The sequence below is a fragment of the Gouania willdenowi genome, chromosome 7, assembly GCF_900634775.1.
Source record: "Gouania willdenowi chromosome 7, fGouWil2.1, whole genome shotgun sequence".
In the NCBI taxonomy this organism is placed as follows: Eukaryota; Metazoa; Chordata; class Actinopteri; order Blenniiformes; family Gobiesocidae; genus Gouania; species Gouania willdenowi.
The window spans coordinates 19650000-19672554 of NC_041050.1; the positions used below are offsets into that span (position 1 = coordinate 19650000).

Sequence of the window (22555 nt, forward strand, 5' to 3'; positions counted from 1 at the left end):
GAATCTTCAATGGCTTAAGTTCTATCTTTGGTTAAAATGTTGTTGAAGTTCATACAAGGGGCGTGCATTGCCATGAATCTAACTATACGATATGATCCACGATTTGCATGTCATGATACGATATATCCCAATACTAAACAATAAGATATATGTCGCAATATCAATAATTATAAATTTCACCTTTACAAGTACAAAATGGTAGGAAATAGAATTTATTTAATGTTTTTTTAAACTTGCGAGAACAGGTAAATGGTAACTAACTGGAATTCAAGTACCAGTATCAAAAACAAGTGGTATGTTTATCAAAAAAGTTTAACTTTTGCTTCTACAAGAGATTCTGATCCTGTTGAGTTAATAAATAATTATTATTTTAAGTAGCCACATACATCTATAAAAGTGCCCAGTAGGTTTTATGAAAATAAAGTGTTGAATCAATTTTTTCTTACATCGTTATTAACTACGCAATCCTGCAAACGGACAAAAAACTAATGAATGCTGGTGAAAATATCACCACCTTGGCAGAGGTAAAGAATTAACTTGTTCCTGGGAAAAAATTGAGGGGGGGGGGGCTTCAAATTTGCATCTTAGCAAGTAAACCCAGCAGACAGTTCATGTGTGTGGAGTTGCAAAGCATTTTGGTGTTTTAAAGACAGCTGCAGTACTTCCGATGAGTGCTGATCATCTAGGCTGAAGGGATGCTTTCAAACGTTGACATGCTCATTTTTGCACAGGTTTTCATTGACTTTTTTTTTTCTTAATGTATTCATATTTGTGTATTTTGCATTTAAAAAAAACTTGTTTAAATTACAAAAAGAAGGCCTTTTCTTCTTGCTTGTGATGTCTGTGCTGAAGAAAGCATTACCAAGCTGGATGTAACCTGAGATGCCACCTTAAATAGCCCGCGATTGAAAACTTGAGCCTATGTACCAGTTCAGCATAGAAGTGCCTCATATGTTATCAGTTACCTTGATTAAAGTCAATTTGAAGACATCCTAAAGTGTACACATGTTGGACAGATGAACTGTGATTCTCCTTCAAGTGATTTCTAATGGATGATATTACTATTCCACAGCATCAAACCAAATTTGACCAAATGTTACCTTACCATGTTCTCTCAATCATGAAATGACCTTTAGTTGAGGATATGATGTTTGCAAAAAAAAAAAAAATGTGATAAATCAAAAAATCTCAATATAACTTGTATATAACAATAAAGGCAAAATTATTAATGCTAAGCAGCTTAGTGTCTGATTAAGTTGTTCTGATTACTTTTTCCCAATGGTTTGTGGTCATGGGACGGGACGTGTGCATTCCTCACCTCCGCTATGCACCTGTGAACAGTGAACATTAATAATCAAAGGTAGAACATTTTAATGTGATATATATATTACAGTTAGTATAGTCACCCTTTTCATTTCTTATAGATTTGAAGAATAATAGAAGAATAGATTTGTTACTAACTTTCAAATTGTGGAAAAGAATAATTCATTGATTATTTGATTTCATTACTAATGATCAATATAGTCATTTTATAAACTTTTTCCACATAAAGTCCATGTGTTACACCAGAATATTTTGTATCAAATCTATTTGCTTGATAATTAACCAAAAATGAAAGGAAAAATCTAATAAATTGTAGTTGCTGCAGACACACAATAGAGTTGAGGTGAATGTGCCAATATTATGAGAACCATGTGCAAAGCGAGTATTGGTTTCAAAATAGCAACTTCACTTTTTTCCATTATATTAGTCTATGTATTTGTTTTTTTCTTATCCTTAATAGCACTCTCAATAGGTTGTATATTATTGAAAAGCTCTCATCTTCCCCAATAGATATATATATATATATATATATATATATAGTAAAACATTTCCTGTTTAAACTTAAAAATGGAAAGACTAAATCCTGAACAATGGAACTTATTTATTTTCCAAATAAAATAAAAGGTTTGTCAAATGTACAATTATTTTGTATAAAAAATAAAAAACATCAATGAATTCACTATCAGTTTTTTTATTAAGTATAGCTAAATTTATAAACTCTAAAACTGATTAAATAACCTGCTTTCCTTGCTGTTTTTGGCACAGTGGCATTACATTTAATCTGGTTGATCATCGATTGTTTGTCTGGTAATTAAATTTTTGTAGTTTCACAATGTCCGTTGATCATTTAAAACAAAAAAATAATATTTTTACTCAGTAAATGTTGGGTGTTGAAATCCAACAAATAACTGTACTTCTTTTAAATGTAAAAAAAAAAAAAAAAAATACTGATTTGGACATATACTCAATATATTTTCACAGGGTATTGGGAGCACTGTCCCAGCACGGGCGCGATCACAGCAATATTGATGGAATTACAATGGATAGAGGACGTTAGGCCTCAGAAACAATTATTTGCTCAGATTTGAGCTTATCGCTTTAACTTAAAAAATGGTTGTTCCCAGGGTAAAAATGACATTCTGCTGGAAGTACAGCATGGTCTTTTTAGATGTCGGATGATGGGCCTGTCAGTGGTTTTTCTATGGGTCCCAGCACACAGTGGGGTAAGTGGAAATGAAGTTGCAGACAAGAAAGCAAAGCAAGCCACAGAGCATGAAAATATTGACTTAATAATTAATCTCAGCAAAACAGAAGTGAGGACTATTATCAACAGAGGATAAAGTAAAGGTGGCAAAAACAGTGGGAGGAAGAGAGTAAGAGGAAGATGGTATAATAGAAATACAGAGGAGTGTTTGGGGAAATGAGAAGAGGAAGATACATAAGAGCAGAATAATGTCAAGACTAAAGGTTTGGTCACACAGGACTGACAGATTATTCAAAATAGGGAAGCAGGTAGATGTAGCTGTGGAAACACTGAGACAGTGGAACCATGTTTATTTTTGAATGTGGGAAATATGTAATAGAAATAGGTAGTTTGGTTAGAAATCTAGAGAGAATTAAAAGCCAGTTTATTTTGGATATATTGAGGCATAGGTCTGAGGATGAAGAATATGATTTGTTATCAGAATCAGAATCAGAATCAACTTTATTGACCAAGAGTGTATGAATACACACGAGGAATTTGTCTTATTGACCTGTGCTCTCTCAGATAGTGTAACATTAAATAATAACAAACAACTAGAATAAAGAAAAAATAAATAAAAAAAAGAAGTATAAACATAAATATGAGAGAAGTTAGACTAATATGTGCAAACTAAATAAATAACAAAATAATAATAATAAGGAAATAAAATAAAAACACAATAATAATAATAAGATAATAGTGCAGTAGTACATTGATGAGTAGTGCAGGTGAACATTTAAATGAAAATATTATGTCCATGTTATTTCAATATAAGGGAAATATGTATGTGAGATAGAATATAGGTTTACTTTTTTTTTTTTTTTATTTTTTTTTAGAGAGAGGAAGTCAGTTATTGAGATCCACACTCCACATCAGTTGGTGGCGGTAATGTCACATGTAGTCATTCGCCAACCATCAACAAAACTCCACAAAGAAGAAAGACTGTCCCAGCCTCCCGTCGGTAGATGGCGCTGTTGCGTTTATACATTTTTATCAGAACCAGACGAAGTAACATCCGCCGTGTTTCCGGTTGGGATCAGCGCTCTCCTTCACAGCAGATATGTTGTCTCGACTGTCCAGGGTCGGGACTACGGTTCCCCGTTTACTGTCTAATAACGTGGTTCGGCATGTTTCCCAATCTAAGTCTACTGGGACCACCATTCCGACCACTATGACGGAGCTACACCACGGGCCGGTGCAGTCCGAGCACGGGGAGGTCAGCCCGTATGTCAAGGTGAGTTCTCCATGACGGAGAAGTTCTTCGTTCCAATTTACTTTTGTCAGTCATGTAGGTGACTTATCTGTGCTGACAGACAGGTATAAGAAGCTCACCGACGCTCCTAGCTGTCAGTGGTTTCTAACCTGTATTTTGTGTTGCCCACCCCCTCATATCAGTAGTTAGTAGGCTCTTAACGCTGTACTGTATTTAGGCACTGGTTTCCAACCTTACTCTAACGTACCCCCCAGGTCATATCATCTCATACTTTATCATGTTATAATTACCCCCTTATATTAGTTGTATGCTGCTTATAATATGTGTCAGCAGGCTGCCTTTAACTCTTGTCAAGTCTACAACAACAACAATGACTTGAAGCCCTTTATTTCTGTTTTCCGTAGACTTTGGCAACCAAATCAAATACATTTTTAGCTGGGTGAAAAGATTCTGCACCTGTGTGATATATATATATTATTATTTTATTTTTTAAGGACAAGGAAATGTACTCCCATTAGTTAGAAGTTGATTATAATCTACACACACACAGTATCTCTGTTTGGGAAACCCTGTTATAGATAGCAAAGCTCCTACCCATTATTAACAGTGTCTGTTGCTAATAAACAGATGAACTGCTTGCAGAATCAAATCATAGATGGATAGATTTTAAATAAATAATCCAAAATGTTTAGTATTTTGCTGGCCAACTCTTAATTTAGATCTTTAACTTGTTGAACCCTTCAAAAAAAAAAAAAAAAAAAAAAACTTTTCCACAAACTTAAAAAAGAAAGGACTTTCTATATTTTTTTTATAAGCAGTGTCTCACCACCTGTTTTCTCTAGTGTATGTTCTGAGACTTAGGTCATATGGGGAGTACCACCTCATATTTCTTTTTTTTTTCTTCTTGTTTACTATAAAGACCTAATTTCTAAGAATTAATGACATGGTGAAAATAACACTTAAGATAATGGCAAGTTAGCAACGCAATTAATGCTGCAACAAGAAAAATTAAACCTTTAGTGTACAGTTAAGAATTATATACTTAACTTAAACTAAAATAGTGTACACATTTTACCGCTATTGGTTTATGGTTAACAACATGTGGGTGTATATATATATATATATATATATATATATACATATATATATGTGCCCTTTGTTTGGAATCACTGCTCTATAAAAAGGTTTCCTAATCAGTAGTGTGGAGATTGCAGGGGGTGAAACATTGATCAATCAAAATAACAACTAAACGTCATAAAGACAGGAATATACATCTTAAATTCCTAATTACTGTTTGAGACCAAGCATAGTTAAGTGGAGCTTGCTGAGAAATGTAAACTGCACACAAAAAATAAAATGGGACATTTGCCTTAAGATGACTGAGTACACAGAATTTCTCACTCCATTGATGTTAAATTGTGGCACAACTCTTTGCCACATCAAAAGGAATAAAGTAAAACAGAAACTGTTTTAAAGGTTAGTCATTGTTATGTCAGTGGGTAAGGAAAGAATTCAGACCCCTTTAAATTTTTCACTCTTTGTTTCATTGCAGCCATTTGCTAAAATCAAAAAAGTTCATTTTATTTCTCATTAATGTACACTCAGTACCCAATCTTGACAAAAAAAAAAACAGAAATTTTTGCAAATAGTAAACAGACCCTTTGTTGTGACACTCATATTTAACTCACATGCTGTCCATTTCTTCTGATCCTCCTTGATATGGTTCTGCTCCTTCACTGGAGTCCAGCTGTGTTTAATTAAACTGATTGGACTTGATTAGGAAAGGCACACACCTGTCTATATAAGACTTTACAACTCACAGTGCATGTCGAAGGAACTGCCCAAGGAGCTCAGAGACAGAATTGTGGCAAGGCACAGATCTGGCCAATGTTACAAAAGAATTTCTGCAGCACTCAAGGTTCCTAAGAGCACAGTGGCCTTCATAATCCTTCAATGGAAGAAGTTTGGGATGACCACTACTCTTCCTAGACCTGGCCGTCCAGCCAAACTGAGCAATCGCGGGAGAAGAGCCTTGGTGAGAGAGGTAAAGAAGAACCTAAAATTCACTGTGGCTCAGCTCCAGAGATGCAGTAGGGAGATGGGAGAAAGTTCCACAAAGTCAACCATCACTGCAGCCCTCCACCAGTCGGGGCTTTGTGGCAGAGTGGCCCAACGGACGTCTCTCCTCAGTGCAAGACATATGAAAGCCTGCATAGAGTTTGCCAAACAACACATGAAGTACTTCCAGACTATGAGAAACAAGATCATCCCCTGCCCAATACAATCCCAACAGTGAAACATGGTGGTGGCAGCATCATGCTATTGGGGTGTTTTTCAGCTGCAGGGACAGGACGACTGTTTGCAATTGAAGGAATGATGAATGCCGCAAAGTACAGAGATATCCTGGAAGAAAACCTCTTCCAGAGTGCTCAGGACCTCAGACTGGGTTGAAGGTTCACCTTCCAACAAGACAATGACCCTAAGCACACAGCTAAAATAACAAAGGAGTGGCTTTGGAACAACTCTGTGACCATACTTGATTGGCCCAACCAGAGCCCTGACCTAAACCCAATTTAGCCTCTCTGGAGAGACTTGAAAATGGCTGTCCACCAACGTTCACCATCCAACCTGACAGAACTGGAGAAGATCTGCAAGGAACAATGGCAAAGGATCCCCAAATTCAGGTGTGAAAAACTTGTTGCATCATTCCTGAGAAGACTCATGGCTGTACTAGCTCAAAAGGGTGTTTCTACTCAATACTGAGCAAAGGGTCTGAATACTTGTGACCATGTGATATTTAAGTTTTTCTTTTTTAATAGCAAACATTTTTACATTTTTTTTTTTTTTTTTTTTTTTTGTCAAGATGGGGTGAAATAAAATAAACTATTTTGATTTTAGCCAATGGCTGCAATGAAACAAATAGTGAAAAAGTTAAAGGGGTCTGAATACTTTCTGTACTCACTGTAGTAGACACACACACAGGCTACTTGTTTCCAAAAAACAGGAATATATTTCTTGTCCACATTTAAGTGGGTCCAAGTGGGTGTTTTATCAATCATTAAATAAACAGTATCATTAATTCATAAAGATTTTGTTAGTGTGTTTTTGCGAAGGTGAACTGATACAAATATTCTAACTGTTTGGTATAATTGTCATTTTCTGATTTAATCGTAGGGCTGGGCAAAAAATGGGTTAAATCGATTTATCGAATTTGTATATATATATTTAATTTTAATTTGTTTTTCCCACCACAGTTATTTCGGACTTTTTCGCGTTCCGTCCTTGTGGGTTATCGTAGCCCGACATGAGCCAGCCCCGTCTTTGTTTACATTTGTTGACCCTTTGAGTAGGCTATATGTGTGCCACAGGCATGATTATTTATTTCTTTATTTTTATTTTTTATTTATTCAGTTTATTTCCGACATGGTTACATTCACTTTTTTTTTTTTACATTTTTTTTTTTTTTTTTTGTACATGCCGAAAAAGGAGACGAGAGAAGCAGTTTGCTTATCTGGGTCCCGTCCCCTGTTTTACCATCGCAAATTTACATGGGTTTACATGTCTCTCTGGTCAAACATTCTTGAGTTGTTCTGAACAGTCCTTTTTTGTGTATTCTCATCTGTAGTCAGTGTTGTCTTGTTTTTATTCCTCCTCTCTATCGTTGTTCGTGTTGGCCTTGTTCCCTGCCAGACGTTGTTAGCATTCCTCCAGTTCAAGAATAGTTCCTCTTTCGAAGGTGTTTGGAAGGTTTTTCCCTTTTCATCCATAATGTCACCACTCGATTAAGATTAATGTCTTATTCGCACAATGCTGAGATGCTAAGAGAAGAGTTTATTATTTTTATTTTTAATTGTAATGTTATAAATTATGTAGTTATCTGATTTCTTAATCAGAAAATGTAAGCTACTGTGTCTGTGCTGTTGCACTTTTGCTTAAACCTGGGTTAAATCTTGAAATTGTTGATAGAGCCTCATTTACTTTTTATTTTGTGATTGTTCTATGCATTTTAACGCTTGAGGACAATCACAGCAATAAAGTTGCACTTTTGACAATATATCTGATGTCTGCAGTCATTTTTAAGTTTAAGATTTTCATTTGGGCAAAATTGCCCAGCCCTATCTAATCGTAATTTACATAACATGATAATTCTATATAAATTAACAGTGATGATATGGAACATATTTCTATCAGAAACCTTTTTAAATTAGAATCAGTATACCATTGTCATTTACAAGATTTGTTTCATGAATGTGTTAATTAGTGATAGACCGATACATCGGCCAATTTTTGCGTTTTTTACGTGTATCGGCATTGGCTGAAGTGGGCTGCTGCGTTTGGCGATTTGAATTATTTACAGAGAGCAGAAATGTTTTACATGTTCTTGTTCTACGTCACCTGTTTTTATTTGTTAAATATTTTTTACTTTTTTTCATTCTACCTCACCTTTGTTAATTTCAATTAATGTTCCCGTATCAGTCATCGGCTAAGGCTGATGGAGAAAAAAAATCGGTATGAGCATCGGCCCTAAAAACCCATATCGGTTGATCCCTAGTTTTAATAGAGTAAATTAAACCTTGCAAACTGTAATGGGTTTCAACTTGGTAAGATAAAATATACTTAGTTGCTTTTAAAAAATATTCACAAGTGTTCCACTATTGGCAGTGATTGCCGAGTGTCCCCTCGGAACTGGATTCAGCAAGCCAGACTTACCCTGATACAACCCATGCTGTAGAATTTACACACACACACACGTGTGAATAATGAGTGAAATAGCCAAAGCTGGCACAACAATTCTGATGTGATAAAACCGTCTGTGTGGGATTTTGCTCTAATGACTGTGAACCGGAATCTTCTTTGTGATAAAACTTCACTGATAAAAATATTGAGACTTATATCCTACATTTCCATATTGAGAAAAAAAATGAAGATATTGATTTGGTCTATATTGCTCTGATTAGTGTGAATGTGTGTTTTGTTGTAGTCAGAGTGCAGCTCACGTGTCTCCTATTGTTTTGTCAGAATCCAGATTACCACGGCTTCTCCACGGATCCAGTGATAGATGAGTGGAACATGAAGGTGGCCTTCTTTTTCGGCATCTCAGTGGTTCTTGTGATTGGAGGAACTTTTCTTCACTATGTCCCAGACATTGGGTGAGTTCTCAGTTTTGTTCAATGCCCTTTGAAAATTAATGAAACTTAAAATAACAATTTGGCTCCGAATAAAACCCTTGCCTTCTTAAAGCTCCCATATCATGCTATTTTTCACTTTGTTCTAAGAACCCCAAAAACATAGTATTTGAGGTTTATTTTCCAGAGTTTTAGCCTCTGAAAAGTCACTTTCTGCACATCTCTACACAAACAGGCTGATTTGTGGCCGACTTATGCATATTCATGAGTGGGCATGTCTATAGACGGGACACTGAATTCCTGTTCCCCGCACGGTGACGGAGGGCCAGAGGACGACCCGCCCTCTTCCCACCCCCTCCGTAGCAGAGTTCATGCTGCTTTATAAACACGAGACAGAGCGTGGGGGCGGGGCGTTCACTGGTACATACATAGACTGTAGAAAATACATAAATAACACTGCGCAAAGGACGCTGAAATGCTCACCTTCATGGGCAAGTCTGTTTACATGTCAATCATGGCAGAGAGCTTCCTGGAGGCACGGCTTCTCCAGCTCAGTGCCATGTCAAAATTGTCATCAAAGTGTTAATGCTTCATCAAATTGGAGCGAGGTGTTTGGGCTCACCCTGCAGTAAGAAAGGAGCAAATCACCCTCTAACTAACGATTGAGGGAATCAATGAAAAAAACACTTTGGACATGTGTATGAAGCCCAAATAGCACTTTTATGATGTTTAAAGCACAGAAAAGTTGGTTTGGCTTAACATGGGCCCTTTAATGTTAGACTGGTACACTAACCACTGTGAACATTTTAAAACGTGTAGTTTACAGTGTAAGCGTTATATTTGCGTCCTCTTCTCTAATGTGAATGGTTTGTTGTGTTTGCAGCATGCGGGAATGGGCTCGGAGGGAGGCAGAGCGTCTGATCGAACAGCGGGAAAAGGAGGGTCTCCCTCTCATTTCAGAGAACTACTATGACACAGACAAGATCATTCTGCCCACGACTGAACAGGAGGTGTAGCATGTCTGGCAAATATTTAATGTATTTCATAAGTAGTGTATGTCCAAATGACAAAATAAAAGATGTGCTTGTAAATTGTGTAACGATAAATTGTGGTCAATAACTTTTAGTGCAATCATGACATATAAAAGTTTTTGTTTGTTTTTTTCCATTTTGTTTGAGCTATTTTCCTATGATTTAAATAATTTCATGTTTCACATTGAAGTGGTTAAGTAGTAATTTTTTATAGAAGAGAACTGCATCCCATCAGCCTGTTCCAGTGAAAATGTGCCTCAGAACTGCAGTCAGGGCCTGCCCAAGCTTTTATGGGGCCCTAAGTGACTTTCATTTTGGGGCCCTCTTACACTGAAACATGAACTACTGCTTTCACCCACACCAAATCTCTTGCATTCATTATCAACTTTATTATCATTTTTATGTCTTTGTTTGAGACGTGGTCTTGTATTAATATGCACCTTAAGATTAAATAGTTCATGTAGTTAACCATCAACTATCTTTCATTTACAAACTGGAAATTTCCAAATTGCAGTCAAAAATAAAGAGTTAACGGAACGTTTTTTTTTTTTAAAAGGTAAGATTTATTGAATTATGTCTGATCTAAGTGTAACAGATTGACAAGAAATAGACTATAATGGACATTATACTGTTGTCATGCAGCTTGTACACCTTCACAGAATAAGAATTTAAAAAGTGAACCCAGACTAGAAAAAGGCAATTCAAGAACTAAATGTAACGCTTAATGATAAATGGCTGCAAGCGGAAAACTGATGAAAAATTGAAGAGATGGATAATACGAATGGTAATCAAAGAGCCCAGAACAGCTTCCAAGGATATTAGAGGTGAACTCCAAGGTCAAGGTACATCAGTATCAGGTTATGCAAGTATGTAGCCTCAAGTTTTAGAATGTATATGTTTTATAATTGATGTTGGCATTATACACCTTGCCCAGGGACAACAGTTTAAAACTAGCTTTGCAGCTAATACTGACACATTTACAGAATAGTTCATTAATGTGTACTGTCCCGTTAAAATAAAGCCCAAGTGCACACAATGGAAGGACATCACCGTTAAAAGCAAAACTGAAATTTGCCAAAATGCATATTGTCAAGCCACAAAGCTTCATGGAGAATGTCCTTTGGACAGATGAGAGAAAACTGGAGCTTTTTGGTAAGTCACATCAGCTCTATTCACACATGCAAAAAAAAGAACATGGAGCAGGTTCAGTTATGGTTCTGGGGCGTCTTGAATCTGTTCAGGGTACAATGAATACTATAAAGTCATTGTGGAGCAAAATGTTCTGCTCAGTATCAGAAAGCTTGGTCTCAGTTCCACCAACAGGATAATGACCCAAAACACACAGTTAAAAGCACCTAAAATGAAAACAACTATTCTTAAGTGACCTCTGAGGCTGATCTGAATTTTATTCTGAGACAGTTGGAGCAGTTTGCTCATGAGCAGTGGAACAAAATACCTGTCAACAGGTGCAAAAGTCAGAAATCAACTGATTGCCTCAAAAGATTGTACAACAAAATACTAAGTAAAGGGTAACATAATTTTTGTCCAGGCAAGTTTCATTCTTTAGTTTTTTGTTTTTTTTTTAAATAATTCTGTTAAACCACATTTCAAAATCAATGTCAGAAAAAACAAAATCAGTGTCAGATTTTCACAAGGTCTTTATTTGTTATAAATTACTTTTTGTCAGTTTCAACTTATTTCAGATGCCATTGTGGGTTTTTCTTTCTTTAACGGAAGGACACCAACATTTTTGTCCACGTGTGTAACACACCAAATCCATTAATAAATGCTCTTACCTTTAATAAGTATGCTTGAATCCATTATATTATTGTCATAAATGTATCAAAAGCTACCCTACGCCTTAAGAGGGATATTGTCTTAATCATTATAAAGAATTAGTTATTTTAAAATAAGCACCGCTGTTTGGCTCAGTGTAATACACAGATTTGCTCATCATTTTTTAATCGCAAGTCTTGCCTTAATTTATTTAGCTATCACTGCCCAATGACCTCCACATATAAAATATGTTTTTGACCTGTGTGCTTCATGATACATATTTAGTCATTAAATCAACTTTGCAGAACAGCTCAATGTTGACTGTAGGAGCCAAAAGAATGGGACTATTTTATTGTTGGGTACCATAAGAAAGCCTGGAACTGAGTGTACACGTGTGAACTGGATAATAATTGTCGCGAAATAAACGTGACGTCACGTGCAAAAGGCAAATGCGCATGCGTCACTGATTTAGAACTACACAGCAAACCACATCAGTACAGTACGTCATACCAAGTACAAAGGAGGCCACATAGCGCATCATAGCAGTATTCAAATGATCAAGAACGGTGACAGGTAGTCATGGGATTTCGAAACTAATCAGAATCTACAGGAATAAAGTAGGTCTAATACTGTGTCCTTAAAACACCCCGTAAAGATTGACCAGCAGGTGTCCTCAGTGGCCAACATTTGATACAAAGTAAGTTTTTAATATTGTAAATTCGGTTACTAATGTATTGATATTCCTGAATAAATTGTGACCGCGCACTCTCAGATAAGATTAAGTTTATTGAAGAAAAAAACAAAACAATTATGAACTAAAACTTTCAGTTTTACAACAAGATAAAAGCCAATGCAAAGAACTAGAAATCAAAGATAAAAGGTACAAAAATAAATTTCCAGATATGATTTGAAAAAGAAATAAGGAGTATTTTGATAATGAGCTAGAAAATAATAAGAATAACATTAAGAGTACATAGGATATACGGAGGAAAGTAATTAGAACCAAACCTAGCAGTACCAGTTACTAGTTCACTGACGAGGGAAAATATGTCACTAACATGGAGGATGTGGCAAATTTCAATAAGTTCTTTGTCGATCTCAGCAGGACCCGAACTCGTGGAGGATGTGATACCAAAATGATTTATAATGCACGTAAACAATATTTGCAGCGTCAAACTTTTGCTGATGACACGAATATATTTTATTCTGATGGCTGTTAAGAAAGGTTAGTAGAGAAGGTGACAGTAGGGCTAGGTAAACTGAAACTATGGTTTGATGCCAACAAATTACAGTATCCATAAATTTAAGAAAAACAAAAAAGTCAAAAATCAAAGTCATCCTTAAATGTCAATTTTTAGGCCCCCACTCACTTTGATGTTGTCCTCCTTCTTCTTGTTCTTCTTCTTGTTGTGTACACTAGATAAAAATCCTCCTCTGTTATTTGTGAACAGATCAAGCTGAAATCTGGTAGGTATAATCTATGGAAGTGTACGCATCGTTGCTTGAAAGTCGATTTCTCATTTATTTGCGAGTCAATAATACGACGGTTGGTGGTACCAAATCATTGGCACATGCCAATATATAAATGGGGCCCATTACCCCATACGTGTCAAGGGGGCACCAAACAACTACTCCTCCGTTAGTTCTCGTTAGATCGGAATGCAGTTTGGTATGAATACTATGAATGAATATGATGAGACGCACGGAGCCTTTTTTAAAAATGGAGCTTGGGGGCCCACCCCCTATTTCCGGCTTCAAATTATAGAAGGATGAGTTGAGGCCCAGTTGGTCCAGTTTCCCGATCAGCTGTTGTGGTACGATCGTATTGAATGCTGCGCTAAAATCTATGAACAGTATTCTGACATAAGAGTTCTTGGTGTCTAGGTGGGTAAGAGTCTGGTGGAGCGTAGAACAGATTGAATTCTCAGTGGATCGGTTGGCTTGGTACGCAAACTGAAACGGGTCTAGGTTTGTGTGACAGGACGAGCCTTTCAAAGCATTTCATGAGGATGGTGATTAATGTGACAGGTCGAGAGTCAATGAAGCAGGATGGAGAGGACTTTTTTGGCGCGGGTATGATGGTGGTGGTCTTGAAACTTGCAAGAACAACAGCCTGTTCAAGAGAGGTGTTGAAGATGTCAGTAAAGACAGTAAAGTCTTTGAGCTCTTCCGCACAGTCCTTTAGTACACAACCAGGAATGTTGTCTGGGCCCGCAGCCTTGCGGGTGTTGATGGTGGAGAGTGTTTTCTTCACACTGGCTGCAGACAGGAAAAAAGCCTGCTCGTGGGGAGAGGGGTGGGTCTTTTGTGGCGGCATGTTGTTTTTAGTTTCAAATCGTGCAAAGAATCTGTTGAGGTCATTGAGTAGGGGGACGTCACAGGTCTGTAGCAAAGGTTTGTAGTTTGTAATGGTGTTGAAGCCCTGCCACACACTCTGTGTGTCTCTGGTGTCTTTGAAGTGGCCGGTTATCTTTTTTGTGTACCTCTGCTTGGCTTCTCTGATGCCACGGGACATAGGTTGGCTCTTGCTGTTCTCAGACTAGTTTCATCCCCTGCTGACGGGAGGAGCCCTGGCAACACGCCCCGCCTATTTAGCGTACTGCAATGATGACTTACGCAAGCCCAGCTACGCCAAGATCATAAGTATTTTTCCCGCTGTAATTCTACCAACGGCTTGTTCAGATCATAGAGGTTAGTACAAAACCACGGTAAATTTCAACTCAAATATCAAGTTAAATGGTGTCTCAGCTTTCCTTCACGATGTAACTTCTATTCACAAAGACAGCTACGCAAGATTCACGGCTGTCAATCATTGTCATATGACGTAAAATTACGTTTTTTTAACCTCAAATAACTTATTTAAAACAAACTTCGCAGAAAAATTAGCACTTGAACACAATGTAGGGTGATAATAACTGATGATCACAGCAGAGTTTAGGTTTGAAAAAATATTAAGTGACAAGTATTTAAACTTTTCTGTTTGACCCACATCCCATCTGTTATCATTGAGGAGGCGAGGTTTATGACCTATACTGCAGCCAGTCAGCAGGAGGAGCTCTAAAAATAAAAGCTTCACTTTTGGAGGGGCTTGTCCCATCCATTCTTTTTACAGTCTCTGGTTTTAGCATGACAGTAATGTGGTCAGAGAGACCAATATGGGTGATGCTTTTGTATGCTGCTTTGTGTGTCGTGTAAACCAAGTCTAGGGTGTTTTTACCTCTAGTGGGAAAAGTCACATGCTGGTGCACTTTTGGAAGCACAATCTCTAGATTTGCGTGATTAAAATCACCCGCCAGGATAATAAATCCTTCTGAGTGTGCTGTCTGCTCCTCACTGATTGTCTGATACATCTCACAAAGTGCATCATTTCTGTCTGTGTTGTGTGTGTGAATATCAATTAACATTGTATTTTTGTATTTTGTCCTCAGGGTTGCCCTCATCTCTTCCACCCAATCATTATCAGGCTAGCGAAAAACTTCACCAGAAGATGGGGCACATCTTTTCCCAAAGTAAATAATACTGCTTTTTTTTAAATTATATTGTAAATGTTGTTACTTATTCAGCTTAATTCCTGAATCAAGTAAAAAATACTGCTTGTTTTATGATAATGTAAATTGATTTACATATTCAATGATAATCCTGTGTGAATGAGCTGATATTGTAAAGTGCTTTGTCATAAAATTTCTATTTAAATAGAGTCCATTTTAACATTTCCTTTTTAGTCATAATTGCCTCATTTTGCCTACAACTTTGGGTGCATTGTGGTGCAGGGGTTAGTACGTCTATTGATTGGCTTTTTTGACATGCAGGATTTGACGGTGTTGACCAGACTGAGGTCACTGAAGACCAGCAATGCGACACACCTCCGAGGATGTCGGGCAGGAAAAGAAAGGCTGATGAAGACTTTGGAAATTGTTTCATGAAAAGAAATGTAAGTCACCTCAGGGAAATAGTACCCCCTTGTAGGCTACCGCTCATGAATGCAAAACATGCAGCAGGTGAATTAATCAATCAATTTATTACAGATGAACAGAAATGAATCAACAACAATATCAAGTCAATAGGAGAAACAGGCACTCATCTAATACACAGCTGTGGGCCTCAGGGTCGGCTCACTCCTGGCCCCGAACATAGTTTTTCTCAACATTTTTTATTCCATGTTATGTAGTGTTTCTCCTCCCTTGGCTGGTACATGGTTGCACGTGTCTTCTTTTGTTATGATACGTAGGACATTTGTGATTGTCAGGGTCAACCATGAGCTTATCAAGAAATATGGACATACATGCAGGTATTGTTTTAATTAGAAGATGGTTAACATTTTAGAAAATGATCAGTTATTGTAGTTGATTAAAGATAACATTCACTGCTGATTTAAAGCAATAAAAATTATGTACAAGATTATAAATGCATTATTATTTATCATTTAGAGGCCTAGTGTGTCTGCTTATTTGATTTATTAGATACTGTATATGTCTATGAGTGGTTTAATGTGTATTAAGTTTAGTATTTATAATAGAATTGTTTTTATTTGTTAATGATTTAGATTTTATGCGTTTTGCTCAAACTGTCTTTCTTAGTGTTATTCTTACTGTTTGGTGTTTATATCCATTTTGTCTCTTCACTTACGTACATGGTTGTGTTGTTAGATTTAAAAAAGTTGAAATTAGGTGTTCTGAAACTGTTTGTCCTTGTCCTGAAAATAGTTTTGAAAAAGTTGTCCTGACCGAAGATATATTTTATTAACTGGATTATTGAGTATAAAGATATATAACTATAGTATTACACAGAAAAAGAAACCATGAATAATAATCCATATTTACAATCTTTGACCATGTGTGGAAAGATTACCTAAAAGTTACTGGTTGCAAAGTTATAAAAAGTTCTGGTTCAGAAAGAGGAAAAATTGCTTAGAGCGAAGTTTAAAAATAAAAGTCAAATTAAGGGAGTCAAAAAAGAGGCAGCCTGGAGCCCAACAAAAAGCGGCAAGAGGAACTTTAGACAGTGGGTTGTAAAACCAAAATGGAGGATGTGTGTGTGTTACAGAAGTGCGTCCCCTCACGAAAAATGGGAACAAGTGATAGCCGTCCTTTGTTAGAATTCCACTATATTCTTGTGAAATATTCAACTCCTGTTCCTGTTCCATGGTGTTTTACTTGGAGTACTGTGGACTGAAATGGAGCTCAATAATAGAAATGATCCCAGTGAGCTGGTGTCAGGTCGAAACCAGTGAAAGAATTCTAATGGAACACTCCACAACAATGAGAGTCTCTTGTTAATGTGCTGCTTGTCTCTCTCCCTCAGCGTGTGTCTAAAGAAGACTACCTGTGCCCCATCTGTATGGATGTGTTCACCGAACCAGTCAGCACACCATGTGGACACAACTTCTGCAAATCCTGCTTCACCACATACCTGGGCACCGGTGGCAGATGCACATGTCCTTTGTGTAATCAGAATTTCAGCATCCAACCTCAGATGAAGGTCAACTCCTTCATACATGATGTGGTTTCTCAGTTCAGACGGGAATCAGAGCAACAAGCATCATCACCAGAAGTTCAGCAGATGATCCAGGAGAAACCAGAGAAGATGAAGGAGGTAATAACAGTGAAAGCTTTCTAATAGAACAGTCCACGACAATGAGTCTCTTATTAATGTGCTGCCTGTCTTTGTTCCTCAGTGTGTGGACATGCCTGCTGCCTCCTGTGGGCTGTCTAGAGATCACTTACTGTGCCACCTCTGTCACAAGTTGTTAAATGAACCAGTCAGCACACCATGTGGACACAATTTCTGCAAATCATGCATCATCACACAATGGGATGCCAGTGTCCAATGCTCATGTCCCATATGTAATCAGATGTTCAGCATTCAACACCAGATGAAGGTTAACACTTTGATACGTGATGTGGTTTCTCAGTTCAGACGTAAATCAAAGAATCAAGCAGCATCACCAAAAGTTCAGCAGAAGATCCAGAAGAGACGACAGAAGATGAAGGAGATGAAGATGAAGAGACTGCGGCAGTCTGCAGTAGATGTGACTTTTGATCCTCTTACAGCTCATCATCTCCTCCGCCTGTCTGATGATGGAAAACAAGTCTACTGCAGTGATGAGGGGAAAATACTTCCAGATGGTCCAGAGAGATTTTCTAGTCGTGTCTGTGTTTTAGGAAAGCAGAGTTTCAGTTCAGGCCAATTTTACTTTGAGGTTGAGGTTACAGGAAAGACTGGATGGATTTTAGGAGTGGCTAATGAATCCATCACCAGGAAGGGATTATTCCCTATAACTACTGAGGAAGGTTACTGGGTTGTGTGGCTCTCAGGTGGAACTCAGTTTAAAGCAGGTACTGTTCTTCCGGTCCGTTTTCAACCGAAGTCTGTTCATGAGAAGGTGGGTGTGTTTGTGGATTACAACAAAGGTGTGGTCTCCTTTTATGATGTTGATACTGCAGCTCTGATCTACTCCTTCTTTGACTGCAGCTTCACTAACAAACTTTATCCATTCTTTGGTCCCTGTCTTCGTGGTAACGATGGTGGGAAAAACTCTGCACCTATGATCATCTGTCCTGTCAATCAACATGTGAATCAGGCACATGCAGAGGGGGGGCGCGGTGGGTGCTGAACACCAGCTTCTTTTGGCCTAAGTGGCCTTTTTGTCAAGGTAATACCAGTTTTAGGTATAACCACTCACTGCTTCCCTCTGTTCACATGATGCAACACTTCTCCCACCAGACCACTCCTGCCCTGTCTCTGTGTTTTGGCTGAACTTTTATACTAAGCACTGTAAAGTGACCTTGGGAAGTTGGATTGCCTGAAAATAAAATGTATTATAAAAACTAGGGCTTAGTGGTTAGCACAATTGCCTCACAGCAAGAAAATCCTGGGTTCAAGCCCTGGGGTAGACACCTGGGTCCTTTCTGTGTGGAGTTTGCATGTGCTGTGTGGGTTTCCACTGGGTCCTCCAGCTTTCTCCCACAATCCAAAAACATGACTGTTAGGTTGATTGGAGTTTCTAAATTGTCTATAGGAGTGAATGTGAACGTGATTGTTCTCTGTCTGTGTGTTGCCCTGCAATGGAGTGGTGCCCTGTTCTGGATGTATCCCCGCCTTACACCTAGTTTGAGCTTGAAATAGGCACCAGCAGACCCTTGTGACTCTGAAATAGGACAAAGCGGGTCTGAAAATGTATGGATAATAAAAGCTTTTAGTGCTTCAAACTTTGTTGTGTTCATTGCCGCAAACAATTTTCATCTTGATGATGTGCTAAATGAGGATGTTGAAAGTTTTTGATGAGTTGATAGAATTAACAGAGAAATAAACTGTTACCGTTAGTTACTTAGCTAGCTGCTGTGTACTTCCTGTTTACAATGGTGCTACATGTTTTTGCAGGATGCCGTGCCAACCACTGTAAAAGAGAAGAATAACTGTAAGGTAGCAGGGGTTTGGTCTCACCAAGGCAGCCAGCTGAGAAGGGTTCAACCTAGCAAAGAACAACGTCCTCCAATGCAATGGCGTTTCAAAAACTCCCTTCTTAAGAATCCAGAATTCATTCAATATTTTACTGAGCAGTTTAAGATTTTTATGGCTGAGAATGATACCCCAGATATTTCTCCTAATGTGCTGTGGGAGACAGCAAATGCTGTATCACATGGTATAATATCTTTTATTAGATAAGCTAAAGGGGGAATTTGATTCTAATCCTTCGGATGAGTTGAGATCTCAAATAAACACCACAGCTGCAGCCCTGGACGCCCTTATGACGTTTGAAGCCCAGAAATGTCTTTTTTATGCTAAACACAGAATGCATGAATTTGGTAACAGGCCGAGTAAATATTTAGCAAACTTAATCAAAAAAGGGGTAAATTGTTAGGCAATTCCCGTAATAAAGGATGGGACAGGTACAAAAATACATTATGGCAAAGAAATTAACAGCTGCTTTCAAGCTTTCTACCAATCTTTATATGAATCAGATGTTGAACCTAACTCTGAAACCCTGATGCATACGTTTCTGTCAGCTGTCAATCTTCCTCAAGCTTCCCAGTCCCAGAAGGATTTGCTGAACAGGCCCATTTTACGTGGGGAAGTTTTGTGTGCTATTAATGATATGCAAAACAACAAGGCCTAAATTCTGGCCTAACCCCAGAATTTTTTTAAACTTTCCAGAACCCGTTGGTCGATCCTCTACTTAAAGTGTTGTCTTATTCATTTGAATCTGGCCATCTCCCAGACACGATGATGGATACCGACATCTCGTTAATTCTGAAAAAGGGCTGACCACCGGAGGATTGCTCTTCATATAGGCCAATTGCTCTACTCGATGTGGACAGAACGCTTATTATGAAAATTATGGCGACTCGATTAGAAAAAATTCTTCCAGACCTCATCTCAGTTGACCAAACTGGTTTCATTCTAGGCAGAAATTCCTGTAATAATATTAGAAGGTTGCTGAACCTCATCCAGTTTAGCAGCGGTTTGAAGGCTAAAGCTATTGTGGTCTCACTTGATGCAGAAAAGGCTTTTGATAGGGTTGAGTGGCCTTATCTACTGAGTGTACTGTCCAAATTCGACCTGGGGGATAACTTTATTAAATGGATTTCTCTTTTATATGACTCCTCGAGCATCAGTTTTTACAAATGGCTGGAAGTCACCGACATTTCTGGTTGGGTGTGGCACCTGTCAGGGATGTCCTATCTCTCCGCTTTTGTTTGCTCTTGCAATAGAGCCTTTGGTGGAGGCGATACGGAGCAATCCTTTGGTTACAGGTATCAATATAGGTCCCTTTAAACATATAATTTCGCTTTACGCTGATGACATTTTGTTATTCATAAGCAACCCTGAAGTTTCCATCTCAAATGTTATCGAGATCATTGAAACTTTCGGGCGGTTCTCAGGCTATAAAATTAATTACACCAAATCAGAGGCTATGCCCCTGACTCATAATAATTGTTGGACATCAGTTAGCTCTGCCCCTTTCCGATGGTCCTCTTCTGGGTTTGTCTATTTGAGTATACATATTACTCCGTCCCTCTCTGGTCATTATAAAGCAAACTTTCTGCCTTTAATCCGCAGAATTGAAGACGATCTGTCACGCTGGACCTCCCTCCCATTGTCCTTTCTGGGTAGAATTAATATTTTTAAAATGAACATACTCCCTCGGCTGATTTATGTTTTTCAAATGATCCCATTTCTTCTGACTAGAAAATCGATTTCTATTCTAAACAGTTCATTGACTTCCTTTTTGTGGAAGAATAAACGAGCTAGATTGAAACTACAGAAGCTACAGCTTTGGTCTGGATTTGCCCAATATTAAATACTACCAACTGGCTTGCCTGGGCAGGTATCTTTGGGAATGGGTTAGAAATGACTCCAAATCTACATGGCTGAATTTAGAAGCTGCCCCCCTGGACCAAATCCCTCTGTAATATTTTATATGTTTCTAAAAAATGGGTTTCAGAAAGAATGAAGGGCAATTTCCTCCTCCTGAACACTTTGAAGGTATGGAGAGCCATTAGGAAGATAGAGGCTCAGGAAGACTGTCTTTCTACTCTTACCCCCATTTATCTAAATCCAGACTTTCCTCCTGGCATTGTAGATTCTGCATTCTCTCCCTGGACAGACAACGGTATCTGCATCATAGCAGACTTAATGGCTATTGGTATTATTAAAACTTTTGACCAGCTCAAGGTTCAGTTTAGCCTTCCCACCACACACTTTTTCCGGTATCTACAGGTTCAGAGCTTTGTCTCCTCAAAAAAAAGGCTACATTCAGGGGGGGTTTCTCAATCTTCTGTAGAAGAAGTACTGCAGGATCCCACCGCTAGAAAATTAATAACCAGGTTTTATAATGCTCTTTGTCCACGAGCAGAGGGTGTGAGCCCTCTGAAGTCACTATGGGAGGCTGATCTTGGTACAATAATCTGGGATGATGAGTGGAGGCATGTCTGGCTGGACTCCTCTGGTTGTCTGTCCACTAACAAGGTTAAGGAAATGCAGTTCAAAATTATTTACAGGCTTCAAATTACACCACTGTTATGGAATAGATTAAATCCTAATTTTTCAAAATATTGTAATAAATGTAAGGTCATTGAGAGGACATTCTTCCACTGTATCTTTGTCCTTTCATTAAAATGTTTTGGGAAAATGTATGTAAAGAAATTTCTGTAATATTTGGTAAAAATTTAGATGTCCTTTTGTTTGGTGCTAGAAGATGCATTTTACTTAAATGGATCTCTGACACACCTCCTCAGCTCTCAATGTGGGTACAAAGTATAATAGAACTCTTACCCCTGGAGGCAATGACCTACTGGCTCAAGGACAAACCCTCTTCATTCTATAAAATATGGGACCCCTTTCTAACTTATGTCGGACTATCGAAAGCACAGACTTTGCGAAGAGGCCTTTACGGTCTTACTTGGACAGATATTCCTAAAGAGGCTCGTTCTCAACCCATTTTCGACCCTTGATCAAGTGGAAAAGCTGTTACTCTTTACTGCCTGAAGTCTTAGCTATGTAGCCATTTTATTTGTAATTTTTTATAATCTCTTGTTATTGTATTAGCATTTACTCTTATTCATGTGTTTTCGTGTTTTTTTTTTTTGTTTTGTTTTGTTGTTTCCTTTCTCCTCCCACATTACGCTTTTGTGATACATGCTTGCTTAATTTTGCATTATGTGGGTTGGTTATAATTTTTACTTTTTCATGCCTGTACTGTTTAAAAGCTGGTAATTGATCTAACTGTTTCTTGCTTTTTGTCTTTAAATTGAAAACTAATAAAGATATCTTTAAAAAAAAAAAAAAATTTCATTATATTCCACTTTTGGATAATGTTCCGGTGCGACAACGCTACCGACGA

The 22555-nt window shown here is 37.9% G+C and overlaps 2 protein-coding genes across 3 annotated transcripts; both read left to right on the top strand.

Annotated features, from left to right (window-relative positions):
* The first annotated feature begins 3554 nt into the window (after positions 1-3554).
* Positions 3555-10070, top strand: ndufb11 (NADH:ubiquinone oxidoreductase subunit B11). The gene is made up of 3 exons (XM_028454136.1): positions 3555-3800; positions 8799-8929; positions 9789-10070. Exons 1-3 carry the CDS (start codon positions 3627-3629, stop codon positions 9919-9921), a joined length of 438 nt encoding a protein of 145 aa, XP_028309937.1. The 5' UTR covers positions 3555-3626; the 3' UTR covers positions 9922-10070.
* A 2152-nt stretch (positions 10071-12222) lies between these two features.
* On the top strand, positions 12223-18920 carry LOC114467330 (E3 ubiquitin-protein ligase TRIM21-like). 2 transcript variants are annotated; one of them, XM_028453525.1, is made up of 5 exons: positions 12223-12329; positions 15141-15221; positions 15522-15643; positions 17014-17304; positions 17387-18920. In XM_028453525.1, the coding sequence occupies exons 2-5, from the start codon at positions 15200-15202 to the stop codon at positions 18323-18325; spliced, it is 1374 nt and encodes a 457-aa protein (XP_028309326.1). In that variant the 5' UTR covers positions 12223-12329; positions 15141-15199; the 3' UTR covers positions 18326-18920. The 2 variants fall into 2 exon arrangements, with proteins under 2 accessions (XP_028309326.1, XP_028309325.1); XM_028453524.1 differs by having other exon boundaries at positions 12229-12409.
* Positions 18921-22555: the final 3635 nt, after the last annotated feature.